We start from the raw sequence: 17,582 nt of genomic DNA, 5'->3' as shown, positions 1-17,582 counted from the left end.
CACATCCCTCCCACCTCATTGAAAGTGTGCCGGGCCACTCAGGAGCTGGGACAAACTTGACGCAAACCCCTCTGTCTCCCTCCCCCCCCCCCCCCCCCCTAATCCTCCTCTGCAAGCCCTCCGCTTTTTGAGGCTGGATAATTGCTTGTTTCCCAATCTACGTCACGTTTTAGGTTGTGTGTTGGTAAATAAGCCATGGGAAATCATTATAGTCAGCTCACTGCCTCGCATCTGTCAACTTGGGGTGTGTGTGTGCATGCGTGTCTGTGCGTGTGTGTGTGTCTGTGTGCGTGCGTGGGTGTATATGTGTGTGCGTGGGTACATTTGTCCAGGGGGATTGATTGTCAATTGCCTGTGCAGAAAGCACTCCGACGGGGGGGAAAACACTTGCAAATTATCTCGTTAGCAAAACACGGGCAAACACTAATATATTTAATGTAACTAATAATCTACACCCTCTCTCTCTCTCTCTCTCTCTGGCTCTCTGGCTCTCTGGCTCTCTCTGGCTCTCTTTATATCGCCAGACCACGTCGGGAGAGGACATGCGTGACTTCACCAAGGTGCTGAAGAACAAGTTCCGCTCCAAGAAGTACTTTGCCAAGCACCCGCGGCTGGGCTACCTCCCTGTGCAGACAGTGCTGGAGGGAGACAACATGGAGACGTACGTCCCGGATCTAGTGAAAACACACAACACATATTTGCATTGGTTCTGTGGCTTTATGCGTATATCTATATTTATACATATGGAGAGGAGGATAAAGTGTTTGTCATTTCATTTGGTCGGGATTCAACTTGTCATTCCACGATGGACCCCAGCCCCTACCGCCCAAAAAGTATAAACATGGAAGGGCGGGGAACACACACACACACACACACACACACAGACACACACACACACACACACACACACACACAGTAAATTCTACTGCGGAGAGTGTGTGTTTGGGTGTAGCTCGGAGTGGGAGAGAGCGTAGCAATCTATATTTGTGGGTTTATTTGGCTGTGAGCCCGGCCTTTACCTGGTTACGTTCCCAGAGCTATACATCTCTCTGGCGGGTGGCTGACTGCTCGCCGGATGGCTGGATGGCTGGCTGACTGACTGCCTTAATTGCTGGTTGACTGACTGTACGGCTGGCTGGCATGCCCGCTGGCTGGCTGGCATGCCCGCTGGCTGACTGACTGCTGGCCGGCTGGCTGGATGGCTGGCTGGCCGGTTGGCTGGCTGACTGGCTGACTGGCTGGCTGGCTAGCTGTGGTCTCGATGACAGGCCCTGATTTACCGGGCTGGGGGTAGCTCTTGCTTCCCCGGAGCAGACCGTTTACCAGCAACACGTTATGCAAATGAACGGAGCAGAACTCCGCCCAGCTGTGGAGCCGTTGAATTATGGTCCTCCACCGCACCCTGGGATCCATTTCTATCTTAATGCACCAACGTGTTAAGTCGTTTCTCTTCGGCACCTCACAAATGTCCTGTCAGCCAGTGTGTACGTGTCTGTCAGTCTGGGGACGGTAATCATAGAGCTGTCGTCCCTCCTTTTATAAATCCACCCGTTGCTTTTAGCTTTCCGTGCGGATACTGTATCTGCTTTATCCGTTTTCCTTCCTGGATGTCATTCTAAGCGTAAAGGATGTCGACGTCTCGCGCCGGCTCCACTCATCACGTCCCTGCGTTGCCTGGCCTCCCTGGCCCAAACAACAATACTAAACAAACTACGAGAACACACAGACTAAGACGAGGAGCCCCGCCCTTCAGGGGACATCCACGTGAGGTGGACACATAAGAACGCTCACGACTCTCAGTCCTTCTGCTTACTTTCTCTCGCTCTCCCCTGCCTCACTGTACCTCTCACAATGACTATCTCCTCTCTCTGTCTCTGCCCCTCTAGCTATAACCTCAACCTGTCCCTCCCACGTCCTGTCACTCCTCTCCCTGTGTCTTTGCCGTATCCTCTCTGTCACCCTTGTTCTCTCTCTCTCTCTCTCTCTCTCTCTCTCTCTCTGTCTCTGTCTCTGTCTCTGTCTCTCTTTCTCTGTCTCTCGCTCTCTCTCTCCCTCTGTCTGTGTGTGTGTGTGTGTGTGTGTGTGTGTGTGTGTGTGTGTGTGTGTGTGTGTGTGTGTGTGTGTGTGTGTGTGTGTGTGTGTGAACAACCGCCCTGTCATAGTCCCCTCGCCTGACAAACACAGCACACCACCAAAATGTCTTGCCAAAATGGGCAGAGGGGGATGGGGGAGAGAGTCACGCCCTTGGCGTCGCAACTGTCTTCTCTCTCGCTGCTGGGGAGATGAGGACATGCCCGGTGCTCCCGGTGCTCTCTTCCCCACTGTTTACACACAGGGATGACTCGGGTCATTTTCATTTGAATCCCGTTAAAGGAGCGGGATACGGGTGTGATCGGTTACCGGGGAGATGCCATTCAACCCAACGCCCACTAGTGTTTTGCTTCTCACATTCACGAGCCTCCAGACATCCTCCATCGACAAGTTAATAAACGCATGCAATAGGTCACTGCCAAGGTCAATTCTCTGTTCCCTCCCCTGGTACTCCCAAAGTATTCTAATATTTTTATTTGATTTGTTTTGTGTGCCACTCACACACAATCTGCATGCATAAAATATATATACCGGTAATTATACAATGATAATGGATCCGTCCAAACGTTGGAAAATAATTGAATATATATTTTCAACAATCCGAATCTTAAGGGTTCCCTCTGGGACTTTGGAGCTTGTCAAAGTGGCTTCCAACGACACTGCAAGCCGAGTGAGAGGATAGAGGGAAGTGGCTCGCTGGTATTTTCTCACCCGCTAAATGCACCGTCTCACCAAATAGCTTCTCCGCCACGCTTTTCTGACACCCACTCCGGTTTTTCTGCACCTTGAGCGAACAGATCGCCACCCACTCACGCCGCCCACGGAAATCTTTACCTAATTACACGGCTTGGTAAAGGTTGAGCTACATTCGATCATTCAAACAAAGAGCTAGTGATTGCCCTCCTCCAACTCTAAACCTATGCTAAGAGACACCGGTCTCATTTAAATACATTATGAGTTTATTTGTCATGCCAACCGAAGACCTATGGAATAATGGAAAAAAAAAGATCATACAATAGTATGTATAATAATATGCACTATATGACTCCCGTAACTCAGACACATTTCGGTTGTACTGCCCATATAAGAGTGCAGCTATATACAAAGTTGTATGACCAAAGTCGGTGTGAGAAGATTTTGGCGTGCAGCAATTTCGCTCCACAATGATTATTCCCTTTATTCTATGCAAATACTTTTCAAAGAGTTGGTGACACAATCAATATTCTCTTAATGGTAATCGCCTACTGGCACAAACTTGAATTGCCATATACATCTTTCAGCATGTAATCCTTTGACACTATCCTGCCAATCGCACAGAAATCCTTAGATATCTACATCACAGCATTTCAAAGGCTTTCTGCGGACTCATTACAACCTTCACCGGATCTGAAGTGTGGTTACCTTCTTCCGGGTGGGTCCATCCCCACACTATCGGCAGCGTCTGCAGTGAGTGAGCTGTTCAATTTAGACTTTGAGATCCACAAAGACCACATGGGGCCCGTCGGATGTGCTTTGATATGCTTCAAATTGGGCATTTGTTAAAGCAGCCTTTACCCGGGCGTGGCTTATATCCAGGTTTGTTCAAGCCGCAGTTGTTAGCAAGTGCAGCTTATGCACAATGTAATGTCTATATTAGTGCAACTACGGTAAAACTCTAGATAACAAATGTCAAACTTTTCCTAATTGGAGCCAATAGACTGACAGGGAAAGTGTGTAAACCTGGTGACATAATTTGACCCTGTTAACGCGCCGATAAATTGAGCTGAAATTAAGAGCCATAGTAATGCCCTGAAATAATAGCTAGTGATGTCCTGCTGGCTTCAGAGACAATAACAGTTAAAAAACACATTGATCTCTGCGGAGAGTGACTTGAGTTTCCAGTCCTCCACTAATGGCCGTGAGTTAAAAGCGTTGAAAACCCTGCTATTGATTGTTGTCTTCCGTAGCGGCGGTTATTATCGGTTTTTATATAACGATTTTGCTGTTGACGTCGCTGTGTATGAACATCTAAATGCTCTGGAAGAAAATGCATTCTCAGGGCCTTTCAGGGTGTCACAGTATCCTACTGGCGTTAATGATGTCTCCTCTGACAAAATGTGGGTGTTACTTTACATCCTCATCCTTTAGCCCTATCTCTCTCTCTGTTACACTCTCTCCCCCTCTCTTCCTTTTTTTTAAATGTGGGTGTTACTTTACATCCTCATCCTTTAGCTCGCTCTCTCTCTCTCGCTCTCTGTCTCTCACTCTTATACTCTCTCCCTCTCTCTCTCAGTTTTTTCTTACTTTTCTGCCTGACTCTTGTCTTTGTCTACCTATTTCTCTCATCCCTCTCTTGCTGACTTTCGTCCCCTATATATTTGTCAGTTCTTTTTCTGCTATACCACAACCATCCCTCTCACTCTATCTCCCCCCACACCTACACCCATCCCTCTCTCTCTCTCTCTCTCTCTCTCTCTCTCTCTCTCTCTCTCTCTCTCTCTCTCTCTCTCTCTCTCTCTCTCTCTCTCTCTCTCTCTCTCTCTCTCTCTCTCTCTCTCTCTCTCTCTCTCTCTCTCTCTCTCTCTCTCTCTCTCTCTCTTCCCCCAAAGCCCCACACCCACCCAAGAATCTACAGGGCCAGCACTGTCTTACTGTCTTTTGTCTGACATGTTTGAGGAGGTGTCTGGTTTGAGAATACGTGGCAGGCTGTGGTACCACACACACACACACACACACACACACACACACACACACACACACACACACACATACACACACACACACACAGCTTCGATTTTTTCACAAATCTATCTTTGGTATTGCTGCCGACGCAGGGATTGACACATTAGACACTTGTCTTGGCAATGGATCGCGCTATCGGCTGCCAGTCACGTCCAAAATTGCTAGTGGGCAAGGAGGCTGTCGTGTGTCCCCACGGAGCAGTTGAAAAGCCAATTTGAAAACCGAGCAGAGTGCAGGTCTACGTTTCACAATGGCCATTATTTGAATGGCACTCTCCAAATTGAACTTATTTTTTTGCTTTTGAATTTCGGGGGCTGTTTCCACGGTCGATTAGGTCCACTCCATCACCGTGAATGGAAATATTAAGCCCAATGTTTTTTATTTGTTTATTAAACCCTGCTGTGTGTGCACAAAGCGATTTTCGGGTTTATGAAAAAAGTGAGAAAATAAAATCTGACCGAAGTTCAGGAAACCTGCACTCTGCCCGGCTTTCCAAAAATTTGGCCAACTGGGTCCTCTGAAGCAGAGCTCAGAAAGCCCTCTCTCTCTCTCTCTCTCTCTCTCTCTCTCTCTCTCTCTCTCTCTCTCTCTCGCGGGGTTCATTTCCTATAGCCACTAGATCCCTCTCGGTTTCAAAGCCTTTCCGCTCTTGCGCACTTTATTTCTATTACTCCCACACTCTGTGATACCATCCTTCTCTCCTTCTCTGCTTTGCCTCTCTCTCTCTCTCCGTGTCTCTCTCTCTTTCTGTGTCTCTCGGCCCTTAACTAGTCCCGCCAGTTTTACGAGGTGCCGCTCCCATCTGAAGGTTAAAACAGCCGGCTCAGTCACGGTAGACGGGGTCAGAGGAATGATGGGAAAAGAATATCACTAGCTCAGCAAAGGCTCGCCGTGCTCCGCTGAAAATACAAAACGTAAAAAGAAAAAAAACATGCTAGCGAGCAAAATGATCCGTCCCTCACGGTCGACTGGCATGGGGGTTTTGTCTTCTTGTTTCTCTTTCTTTCTTTCTTTCTTTCTTTCTTTCTTTCTTTCTTTCTTTCTTTCTTTCTCTTTATCACTCTCGCTCTCTCCATCTCTCTCTCTCTCTTGCTCTCTCTCTCCATCTCTCTCTCGATCACGCTCGCTCGCTTTCTCTCTCTCTCTCTCTCTCTCTCTCTCTCTCTCTCTCTCTCTCTCTCTCGCTCTCTTGCTCTCTTGCTCTCTTGCTCTCTTGCTCTCTCGCTCCATCTCTCTCTCTCTTGCTCTCTTGCTCTCTCTCACACACACAGCTCTCTGAATCCTCCATACTGAGAACAGAAACAACTGAAGAAGAGGAAGCCGACCAACCAATCTCTCGACCCCCATCCAAATTGTTGAGCCATGATCTTACCGGCTCCAACTGTTCTACCCCCCCGCCACAAATCTCCACTCAGGAAAATAATGAGTTTTCTGTTCCTATATTTAGTCTTCTATTCACCAATTAAGAAATGCTTCTCATCAAATGTCATTGAATATCAAAGGGAAACAGCCAATGCTATATGCAATGCTTCATAACAAAACCAATAATTTAGTCGTAAAAGCTTTCCACCACTTTGAATTCCATCCCCAGTCGCTCGTCTGACCACCCATGCGTCACTGATGTGTTTTTCTTTGTTTTCTAAGCACTGGTTGGAGTAACCTTTAAGTCTAACACCTCAGCCGTCTCTTTTACCCGATACAGCGTCTGTTCTCATGCCCCCTTGTTGTTTGATAACTCCTTGGTAAAAGACGGATCGAGTCCTTTTCCTCTGCGGGAGGTTGGAACTGCCGCTCGGTTGTTTGCAGAGTGCTGGGGTGTACCTCAAGTGTGGCTAGCAGTGGTCACAGATAAGTGACTCACTTATAGGCCTTTCACACATGCACCGAATGTCTAAACCTCTCTCTGCAATCCCCGGTGGGGGACATATGTGTGAACAGAAATGTCTGAATCACCCAGGCCCAAGGTCTAAGGTCCTGTTGCTGACGTGTTGATGACGTTTCTATCATGCGACTGGCCTGTAACCAGGAGACACGTCTCTCCTGTATTTTTGCGTTCCAACCTCTTTCTGCTTTCCACTCTTCTGTTGATATTGCGGATCCGTCTCAATAAATGCAGTGTTGATGTCACCAACATTTTCAACGTGTTGTAAACAAAACACTTCGACTTCTGTTGCATACTATTTGCGTACCTCCTACACACACTGCCTAGGCCACCACCTAAAGTATACAGAGCATCTCTGATATGTGTGAACACGGCTGATGTGGCTTGTCTCCTGTTGTGTGTTGCATGTGTGAAAGGGCGACTCCTAGTCATCTCCAGACCGGAGTGTGAAATAACTATTGGTGACTCACACTCCCTCTGATCAGATCCTACTGACGGTCCCCTCTGTGGATGTATTCTTCAGTATGACTTGCGGTAACCATACCTCCGGCAGACTCCACCTTTTCCATGTGTTGTCTGCGGAACGGTGACGGGACTGTGACTTGCCCTCGTCCTCTCCCCTCATGCCCCCACTGTTCTAGCACACTCGTGATCCCGATAAAAAATGTACTGTGCTACCTTTCCCCCCCTCCCTCCCTTCCTCCCTACCTCCCCTTCCCTCCCTCTCCCTATCTCTTCTCTTACAGTCCTGTCACCCTCATCAGCATGTGTCCGGAGCAGTACGAGTGAGTATCGCCAGTGGGACACCGGGGTCGCAGACACCGACCCCCTCCCCCCCCCCGCCAACCCCCCCCCCCCCCACACTATCCTAATCCCATCCTGACGGGGATGCCTCCCCCCCCTCCGAAACTGCATCCAATCTCACACGACCGGTTCCCGATTGCATGACGGCACGCATCATCAATGCCCATGCACGTCTAATTCTGCATGCCCGCCTGCCACGATCGACCGGCCGAGAGCGCGACCCACCACCCCTCCCAGCATCCTCTTCTGCAACCACTAACGCTTCTTTCTCTCCGCCCCCCCCCACCCCCCCCCCCCCCCCCACCACCACGACCACCACCACCACCAGTATCCAGCTCCCGTTTGGATAGCACGTAGCCCACCAAGTTGCTCTCTAGATCACTCCCCTGCTTTGTTCTCCACGGTTGTCCACCATAGGCACCTCCTCCAGATTGTTGCGTGTATCATTTGTTTGTTTCCAGAGGGCTTATGCTGCACAGGGCCACGCATAGCGTGCGTGGATCACGTCGAGCCCACCCGTGTGTTTGTTCGTGCATGGCCATTTGCTCACACATATCCATTGCACCCCTTCCTCCCATGTCATTTTCACAGGCTGTCCCAGTCACCGCAGCTCTCTCATGACGACACCCATTCCAGGATAGAGCAGTATGCCAGCAGGTAGGCCTCGTTCCAACCAACCACCACCACCACCCGTTCATCCTCTCACCTCCTCAGGGTAGCCGCCTTGTTAAGTGTCGGGGCAGATGTTGTTTTAAAGGCTCGCTCAAGCACAAGCACTGCCCGCTCCTTTTCGCCTGATTGAGAACGTAAGTCCCATCACCAGGGTTCATCATCGGGGCATTGATTCATCGGATAATTACACACAACGTTTCGGTGCTTGTGGAGAAATTGCCAAATACGATCATGTCTTTGGGGAATATGTTTGAATAATATTTACACCGGGCCTGTGAAGTTAGAGGGCGACGGAATCAATCACAGATATTCTTTCGACGCAAGAACCGTCGGCATATGTCAATGTCAAGAAGCATTTACATTTCAGCACTTAGGGGGGAGGGGGTTGATTCACACATCATGACCAAAATAATTCCCACAAAAGGCGTGCTGGCTGCCAGGGCCCGGCGGCAATGCCAGCCCGCTCTCTTAATATATTGCCCTCGCCCACCATCTTGGCTGGGGACTCCTGGCTATGGTAGCTGGGATTAAAGTGGCTGTAGATCTTCCCAATGGCCAGCTCTATTCAGGGCCATCATACATTCTGGTCACACGCTTTGCTTATTTGTCACCGACGGCTGCATCAGTTTTTTGTCCGTGTACGCGCTCGCAGAAAACCTTTTGGTAGTCTTCATTCTGTCCTTGTACGGTGCATCTGGCCTACAACCTCCCTGTAATAACACATCATTAACCTTCTGTCTGGATCCCTTCCTTGACACCAACCCGCATCAACAGGGCAATTTGAACAAATGCATGCACACGCGCACGCTCACACGCACCCACTCCAGAACAATCACACACAAATTGCGACCTGCCGCATCTCCATACAACAAGGGTTAGTGCAGGTCTTTCAGGACGTGCACATGACTAGCCTCGCTGCATGCTAAGGCGGTCCGGCTCGTTGTTAAGATCATGTTCCCTAATCTGCCCAGCGAGCCGGCTACAGCGAGCCTATTACAGAGCTCAGTAAACACTGGCTTTGATCTGCGGGGCCAATCTAATTAGTAGTCCTGCTTTGTCTGGATCCATGTCTGAACCCCGCGCCCGCCACCAATGTCGGGCCACACTGTGGGCCACCGAGGGGAGGGGCCTGGAGGGACACTCGTACACACATTTCAAATGGATGGTTTGGGTATCATCTATGATGTGGTTGAGCGGCATTTTATATACTTTTGGGGTACACTCATACACACTTTATCTTTGTCGTGTGTATGTTTTATGTTTTTATCTATGTATATAAGGCTGGCATATATATATATGTATATAATATATATATAATATATATATATATAGTTAAAATGTCTATCACCCCTAAACATGTATCTAATAAGTTTAAAATAACACTTAAGCCACATTGTATTTGGTCACTTAATCATCATCAATTGGGCGGAGGACTTTATTGTCAACAGAATTTCAATTCAGGCGAGATGGGTTTGGTGACCTTAAGAATGAAGTTTGGAAACACAGGCTAATGGATTGATGAAGTGATTACCATGCCGCCACGTTCCCACCTCATTGTATTCTAACAAGCTTATGACACAGCGCCGTTGGAGTCTAATACATATCAGGCTCTATATAACGGGCCTAGTCTTATCTGATAAAACATGACGACGATGATGATGAGGATGATGGTGCCAGTGGTTCTGTTCATGATGATGATGATGATGCTGTTCCTCACAGATTGGCCCAGATGGAGCGCTCCAACGGCTCTTTGCCAACTGACAACAGCTCAGCGACAGGAAGCATGTGAGTGACACCTCTTTTAAATACAACCTTGTCATAACGACAAGCTTTTTGGTGTTTTGTTGTTTTTTCCTCGCCTCTAAATGTAGGAACAGGCATTGTTTGTGTTTGCTCTGTTTGTTGGTGCTCCTAAAACAACATCAGAAGTTGGCTTTTTTAACATTTCCTGACAAGAATTGAGAGAGGTGATGAAGAGGTTTTGCAAACTACAATGCACTAGCTGTGATAGCAAAGACTTATCTTCAAAATACCCATTGAGGAGATTGGCTCAAGAGCTGAAGTGTAGAGTGTGCGTGCGTGCATGCGTGGGGCGTGTGCATGTATGGGCGTGTGCGTGCATGCTGGTGCTGCATGCTTTTGTCGACTTCATTCTTCAAGGGCATGGTAAGTCTTTTTCTCCCAACTGAGATGCTATCATGAGAATGAGTTCTTGAGATTTAGGAACAGATTGCACGTTTTGAGGTCACAAACACACACACACACACTTGCACGCAGACTTAAACACATGGAGACATATAAAACTAATCTTCTATTTGGAGGAGCTTGTTTTCAAATGTCGGCCTTCTTTTGTAGCGGAACCGGTCAATGATTTCACGTGTGAATCCTCATCATTCACACGTGAAATCATTTTCACTTAGTTCGAGTGTGGCCCGTGTTTGAAACTGGCTTTACAGAGCCTGGAGAAGATTTACGATACTCTTCATCGAAAGCGATCCATAGTGACTTACAGTGAAGCCTCGTTTGAGGATGTGTAACTTGGGGATCTAACCTAGCTTTCAGCCGAGAGTCAACAACCAATCCATCACCCTATCCTGCCATCATAAAATGTTGACCTCAATTAAACCAACAACCTCTGTTCACATGTTTCTGTGACTATCCTTATTCAAACTGTTGCTTTTGATTTCCCCACACAACCATTTGGTTTGATCTTACTCATAAAAAGCTATAGTTTCATACCCTGGCTAATATCAAACTGTAAACACAAAACTTCTAAAAATGTGCCGGCAGATGGCAAGGCGGCAAGACGGAGTGAGTTTCAAAGAGTATGATTCCCTCAAAACTTTTGTTTAAGTCACCCATTATCTCCGCCTCCCCCCCTCCTTGTTTGTGTTGCTCAAAGAGGAGCCATTATCTTAGAGAGCTTTCCCGCTACGCCGGCTCAGATACAGGAGAACGGAGCCGTAATGAGGTGAGCACGCCGGTCCTTTGATGAGGACTAATGGGCGAGATAGCAGAGAGAACAGAAACAAGGAGGAAGAAGGCACGTTAACCCAGCCGGCCGTCCTTCCAAACGTCCCTTTTCACACGGCGCACACATTACATTTGCCAAGATGGGTTCTAGTTGTCGTGGCGAACGCCAAATGTCAGCACGCATCGTTTGGACAAAGGAGCACGTCTCCTTTGTCTCCGTGTTAGTGGTATGTTAGGGAAACATACCACTAACAGGCATGCACACATAGATATTTGTCGCCATTTTTTTGAAACCAAAGTGGGCCACCCCTGCGCCTGGGTCACTGTGTTCGATCTGTTGTCTGTAGTCTTATTCAACGTACTGCTGAACCGGCGTCTGAGGCACGCCGCCAACCCGCGGACACGCGTGCACACCAGGCGAAGGGAGGTTACCACCCCCTCTTGAAATGATGAAACACGTGTGATGTATCGTGGCAGACTTTATTTCGGAGCACTCTTTTTTTGCCAATTACATGCGTGTTTGATTTTCATGTTGTTGTTTTGCCTCCTGATCCGTTAAGCCTGCAAACTCTCATTTGCCGGTTCTGCAGATGCACCGATACAGTGTGGGTGTTTATTTTCTGTAGAGTTCTTGGAGCTAAGAAATACGTGACAAGGCCACACAAATTAGAAGAAATGAATAGCGTCTATTATTCACTCTTTTATTATTATATTTTCGGGTGGCAAAAGAAACGCAGGGATTTGATCAAGGCTCCGTGAAATCACATAGGATCCTTCGTTCTTCTCCTTCATTCATTTCAGCGGCAATCTCTCCGTTTCCACCCGATCCCTCTGCGATGGCCTCCTTTCAGTCCTCCTTTCAGTTCTCTCTTTCATTTGTCGTGTCCTCTCTCTACCTCTGCTCTCATTACTTTCTCTTTCATGTCCCCCCCCCTCTCTCTCTTTCCCCTCTCCTACTGCATTCTTCTGTCTCTTTCTTCTCCCTCCTCCCCTTTCATCAGCTGCTAATTGTAGTCTAATCAGGTTTCACCATAGCAGGGGTGCAGCTTTCAATTCATTTGGGCAAATTTTGCAATTTATTATGTCCCAGGGGGTATATGAAAAACAACAAAGCTGCATTTTTCTGACACTGAATAAAAAACACCCTCCAAAATGGCAGAGGCAGGGAAATGTTTCACCTTGATCAGAGCCTATAGCCTTAATGGGACGTCTGCCACCTTTCTGAGGTCAGGCGGCTGTAGAGATTCAGGTTATCTATTGTAAAACTTCCCTAAGCCCAGACTTTTGAGTTAAAATGAGATTTAATGTTCCGGGGCTTCCAAGTCAGCAGGTTTCTCCCTCTGCCTCTTCCTCCCAGTGAGCAAGGTGAGCGTTATTAAACTGCAAACGGGCGTTCAACCATTCGCTCGATTGAATAGGCTTTGGGATGTCACATCAAGTTCAGGATTTTGGGCTTTTAAAATGACATCATCTGTGGGGAGAAAATCAAGGATACCAATTTGAGGTTTTTTTTTTGGTGGTTTTTTGTTCAACGCTCTCTGCATGTTAGACCAACCTGCTCTTGCTGTTACTACCCATAGTCAAAATATCGTGTATCATTTATTGGAAATTTAAGTCAGTGTTGCATTGCAATTGAATACCATTACTTATTATTTGTAAGGATTTTTTCCTTCCCTAAAATGTATTGATCAACTTATATTCGGTCCTTTTTCCTAATCCATACACTATGTACACTAAATAAAACATTTCCCTCTCTGAACGACCCAACGTACACATTGATTCAGCGTTCCCTATAAAACGTCTTCCCTTATGAAGGATTTCTAGGGGCAATATTTATCACGACTGTAAACCTCACTAGATATACTGACGAGAAATAGGGCAGTACTTTCTCGCAGAAGATCTAACAGCCGAGCTTTTCCAGATGCCCAAAAAAGTTATCCAAACTGCGAATAAGTTCCTGTCTGGTCCAGAGTAATGATGACAGGAACATTAGATGATGATGAACGTGCCATGCTGGTCTGTAGGGTTAAGGCTTAGTTATTAGTCAACGTCGACGCAACGAAAGGGGTTTGCAGACCCAATACGTCCTTAAGGACCTTCCTTGCGTCCTACGCAAGGGCCTGACGTGCGCCCTTGCATAGAAGCAGCAAGGGCTGTGAGTGGTCCGCTCACTAAAATCCGGCACAGAACAAAACGGGTACATGAATGCGTCAAAGGGTCTGCGTGGTCATTGCGTTGCGTCGACGTGGAACCATAACTGTGCCTATAGAGTTATGTCCAGAAGTCTCTCTGCCAGCAGCAATGTGCCAAAAAACAGGAAATAATGGCTCTTAATGCACAGTTCCTTTATTTCATGTTCCAAGAGATAAAGGTGATCCTTTGGTGTTAGAGCTCATGCATTAGTAACCTATCCAATCCCCACTTTCCATTAAGGGCACTTTCGCCAGTAAGATGAGTTATGCAGCCACCACTTTAAAGTAGCCTACAGTGAAGGAAGAAACTTTTTGCCAGGCAATAAAATAAAGAAAAGTAATGGTTAATAAAACAGCAGGGCTATTTAGGTGCTGGCTAACCCGCCAACAGGATCTGGTCATGAGGTGAAGCCTCCTCCAGTTTTCTTCTTTGCAGAATAAAAGAGAGGAATAAAACAGTTTTCACTATTCTTCACTCCTCAACTCCCTCTGGCCCTCACCAGATATCCAATCCTCATTTCTCCTTTCTCTCCAGGAAAGTCGCTTCTGATTACGCTACTGCCCCTTTCCCTGTTCAATCCGCCTCTCTTTCATCTTGTTCGCAGCCTGTCTCACTTTTTATTTTCCCCCAACCTCCTTTTTTCTTTTCCCCAATAGTTTTTTTTCTTTCCCCCCCTCCTGCTCATTGCGACGGACCATGTGGTTCAGCCAGGGCGGACCATGGCACTTTGTGTAAGGTGGGACCTGCTGGTTGATTGGTCGGTGCCCTAGTCCGCCTCTTCCACACCATAGCACGCCAATAGCCTCGCCACAGTTAGCCACGGTGCATGCTCTCCTTCCCCACGCGTTCCCAGACCGGCCTTCCCTTCCCTCGCCTTTGTCGCGGCCACGCACACTTTTCGCTTCTCGTATTTCTTCTTATGGATTCTTTCACACATCTATGGTCTCTATGGAAGCACACCAACACACACGCACACACACACACACACACACACACACACACATAATGTGTGTGTGTGACGAATGTCCCCTCTGCCTCCGTCCTCTGTGGTCTCCACCCTCCTCTTTGCCCCATTGCCCCATCGTCCCGGGACGTCCTGTGACCAGGCCAGATGGTAATGGGAGAGATGGTCATTTATTTGAGTCTGAAGTGAGTGCTACCATTTTTCCAGTGGGCTCAGTGGCGACTAGCAGGCAAGTCACAAAAGGCAAGATTGATCGACTCAATGGAAAGTTTGCGATTTACTTAAAAGGTGGAGAAAGGTGCTACAATTGCCACAGCAGAAATTTGGTTGAAGAAGAAAAAACTTTACAGGGAATAAAAAAAAGTTTTTTATCATGATCGACATGCTTCATGCTACCGTAGCGCCACTATGCTAGAAGGAAATTCTAGATATCTGCGGAAGCTTCCAAATATTGTCATTCAAATGATGGTTGTGATCGTGTAATTGTGTCCTTTACTTCCTCCGTTTATCTCAAGATGATGCTATAACTCTAGACGTTGAAATGTCATGGTAGTTTCCTGTTCAAGTGCAATTGTCATGGTCGTTTTTTGTTCATGTGTAATTGACATGGTAGTTTCGTGTTCATGTTTAAATGACATGGTTGTTTCCTGTTCATGATAAAATGACATGGTCGTTTCCTGTTCATGTGTAACTGACATGCTAGTTCCCATAAATAATGTTAAAATCAATGGACTTCTCTACAGTTTCAAATCAAGGTAAAAAATTGTTGTCCATTGCATTCATTTTATTTGTGTGATTTTCTCATATGCCCCATCTCTATCAAACAGTAGACGCCAGAGGCTGCGGTGAATTAGAATGAGTTTCATGAACAGAACAGAATGGGCATTTCTTTGGTGATGAAAAGCCGAAGTTGTGGCTGGCTGGCATCAAACTTTCAGCTTTTCAGCTGCGTGTAGATCTGTGCTCGTGTGTGCGTCTGGGTTTGTGTGCATGCACAACATTGACGGGCCTACTTTTGCACCTCCTGCCATTCTCTGTCAGATCACCCAGATCTCTCACACACGCACGCACACGCACACGCACACGCACACACACACACACACCTGAGGCAAACGCTCTTCCCTCCCTCTGTTTTACTCTGTCAAGTTCTTCACCCAGACCCTCAGCCTGCCCCCCCCCCCCCTTCAGTTATCAGATAGCCGAGGCTGACAGATCTCAGCTGCGCCGCAGTACTGCTGGAAGTCACTGTGGCGCAGCCGGCTTACCATAGCTTAAGATCTTCTGCAGCATCTGGACCACCCAAATCCCTCTAATGGATCGCAACGCCGTCGCCGCCCCCACGTTTCCTCGCCCCTAATCCTGCACTCCGGCGCTCCTCCTCCCCCTTCTCTCTCTTTTGTGGAGGGCTCTTGGGACAAGTTCATCAATTAACAGCGAAGAGAGCTGTTGTTGTGACGACGGTTCGATATCCGATGTCTCCTGAGAGGAGACGTATAGCCATGGCGACCCGTCACCTGGTCGTCATTATCGACTGTAGATGCTGGCGAAGGCCTGATTTCCTCTCGGGGGCGGGATTCTTGACCTAGTGTAGACACGTATACCGTCTTTCTAATGGCTTCTGCTTCCGCTACATCTTGAAAGAAGTCATTGAGTTGTATGCACTCTTTATTCTATTTATTTATTAGTTGTTCACAGAGTTTCTGTGGCTGCCTCTTGCGTTTGTTCTATTGACTTTTCTCGCCGCCACAAATAATGAATGTAAAAGCTTCCTGGGGCTCGGTCCGTTGTAGTGGATAGTGTGGTGGCTCTATTGGTCGACAGCCCAAAGACAACGGGTTGGATCTCCCCCAGTGTAGGCCTACCTGAAGGCAGGTAGGCCTACCTCGATGAGCATTATGCTTCACCCCCGCCGGGCCCTTCCTGGCACCTACCTGAGAACAATAAACGATCAGAATGCTTATTCTTTTGCCCATTGTTTCATGTCGTGTCATCACATTGTGTGACGGAATTCTTTGCCATGTTTGTTTCTTTAGAATCGTTACTTATTTATCTGGTTCCCCCCCTCCCCACCCTGCCCTCCCCAGGGATGACGAGCACGCCCTGATCCTGCAGTACTGCCAGACCCTGGGCGGGGAGGGGGGCTCCCCCAGCAGCCAGCCCCAGAGCCCCGCCCAGATCCTGCAGGCGGTGGAGCGGGAGGAGCGGGGGGAGCTGGGGCGCGTCATCGCCCGGCTGGAGGAGGACCAGAGGTAGGCCGGAGACGCTCACTGGACCCCATGCGGACTCCTCCTGTTTGAACGCAAAGAAATGCTTAGAAGTACCTCCCTGTCTTTGTTGCTCAGCCGCTGGTATCGTGCGTCTCTCTCTCTCTCTCTCTCTCTCTCTCTCTCTCTCTCTCTCTCTCTCTCTCTCTCTCTCTAGCTCTCTCTCTCTCTCTCTCTCTCTCTCTCTCTCTCTCTCCCCCACACGGTGCGTCTATGCCTCTATTTTTAAATTGATTGTGGGCGAGGACACCTTAATGAGGACACCGGGCGTTGTGGAGGTGTTGTGTTCCACTGAGGAAGCTAGGATAGTGCTTAATTTTTTATTCTGAGTGTGTATATTTGTCTCAGTCTGTGTGGGTGATTGTGTCAACCAGGTTTATTATATCACATCTTCTGGGTCCATGTATCTATCAACCCATAATTGGAAATTGACTTGCTGAAATGAGAATGATTTCAGTGTGTCTTTGGCGATCTCCCCCCCCCCCCCCCCCCCGCCCCGCCCCGTCCAGGACCCTGCAGAGAGAGTACGAGCAGCTGAAGGAGCAGCACGGTGGGCAGCGGGGCCCGGCCCCCGGGGGCCACTGGGACCCCGACAGCCCCCCCGCCCCGGGCCCCCCCGGGGAGGCGGACCTGCTGGCGGAGGCCAAGCTGCTCCGTCAGCACAAGGGCCGGCTGGAGGCCCGCATGCACATCCTGGAGGAGCACAACAAACAGCTGGAGTCCCAGCTGCACCGCCTGAGACAGCTGCTGCACCACCCGGTAACCACGACTACACCCGCTGACACGACCGCACCACCCACTGACACTACCGCACCACCCACTGACACTACCGCACCACCACCCACTGACACTACCGCACCACCCACTGACACTACAGCACCACCCACTGACACTACCGCAGCACCCACTGACATTACCGCACCACCACCCACTGACACTACCGCACCACCACCCACTGACACTACCGCACCACCCACTGACACTACCGCACCATCCACTGACACTACCGCACCACCCA

General features: G+C 48.4%; 1 protein-coding gene across 1 annotated transcript in view; it reads left to right on the top strand.

Moving 5' to 3' along the window:
* The window catches only part of utrn (utrophin), a 171,244-nt gene that overhangs the window by 143,484 nt on the left and 10,178 nt on the right, over positions 1-17,582 (top strand). Inside the window, exons 12-17 of the mRNA XM_030345002.1 lie at positions 525-661; positions 7,441-7,479; positions 8,090-8,155; positions 9,890-9,955; positions 16,385-16,549; positions 17,074-17,323. Of these exons, the coding sequence (XP_030200862.1) occupies positions 525-661; positions 7,441-7,479; positions 8,090-8,155; positions 9,890-9,955; positions 16,385-16,549; positions 17,074-17,323 (723 nt within the window). The remainder of the gene's footprint in view (positions 1-524; positions 662-7,440; positions 7,480-8,089; positions 8,156-9,889; positions 9,956-16,384; positions 16,550-17,073; positions 17,324-17,582) is intronic.

This window comes from Gadus morhua, chromosome 21, assembly GCF_902167405.1.
Source record: "Gadus morhua chromosome 21, gadMor3.0, whole genome shotgun sequence".
Taxonomy (NCBI): domain Eukaryota; kingdom Metazoa; phylum Chordata; class Actinopteri; order Gadiformes; family Gadidae; genus Gadus; species Gadus morhua.
The sequence above is the reverse complement of the archived record's forward strand: the minus strand, read 5'-3'. Positions and strand labels throughout refer to the sequence as shown.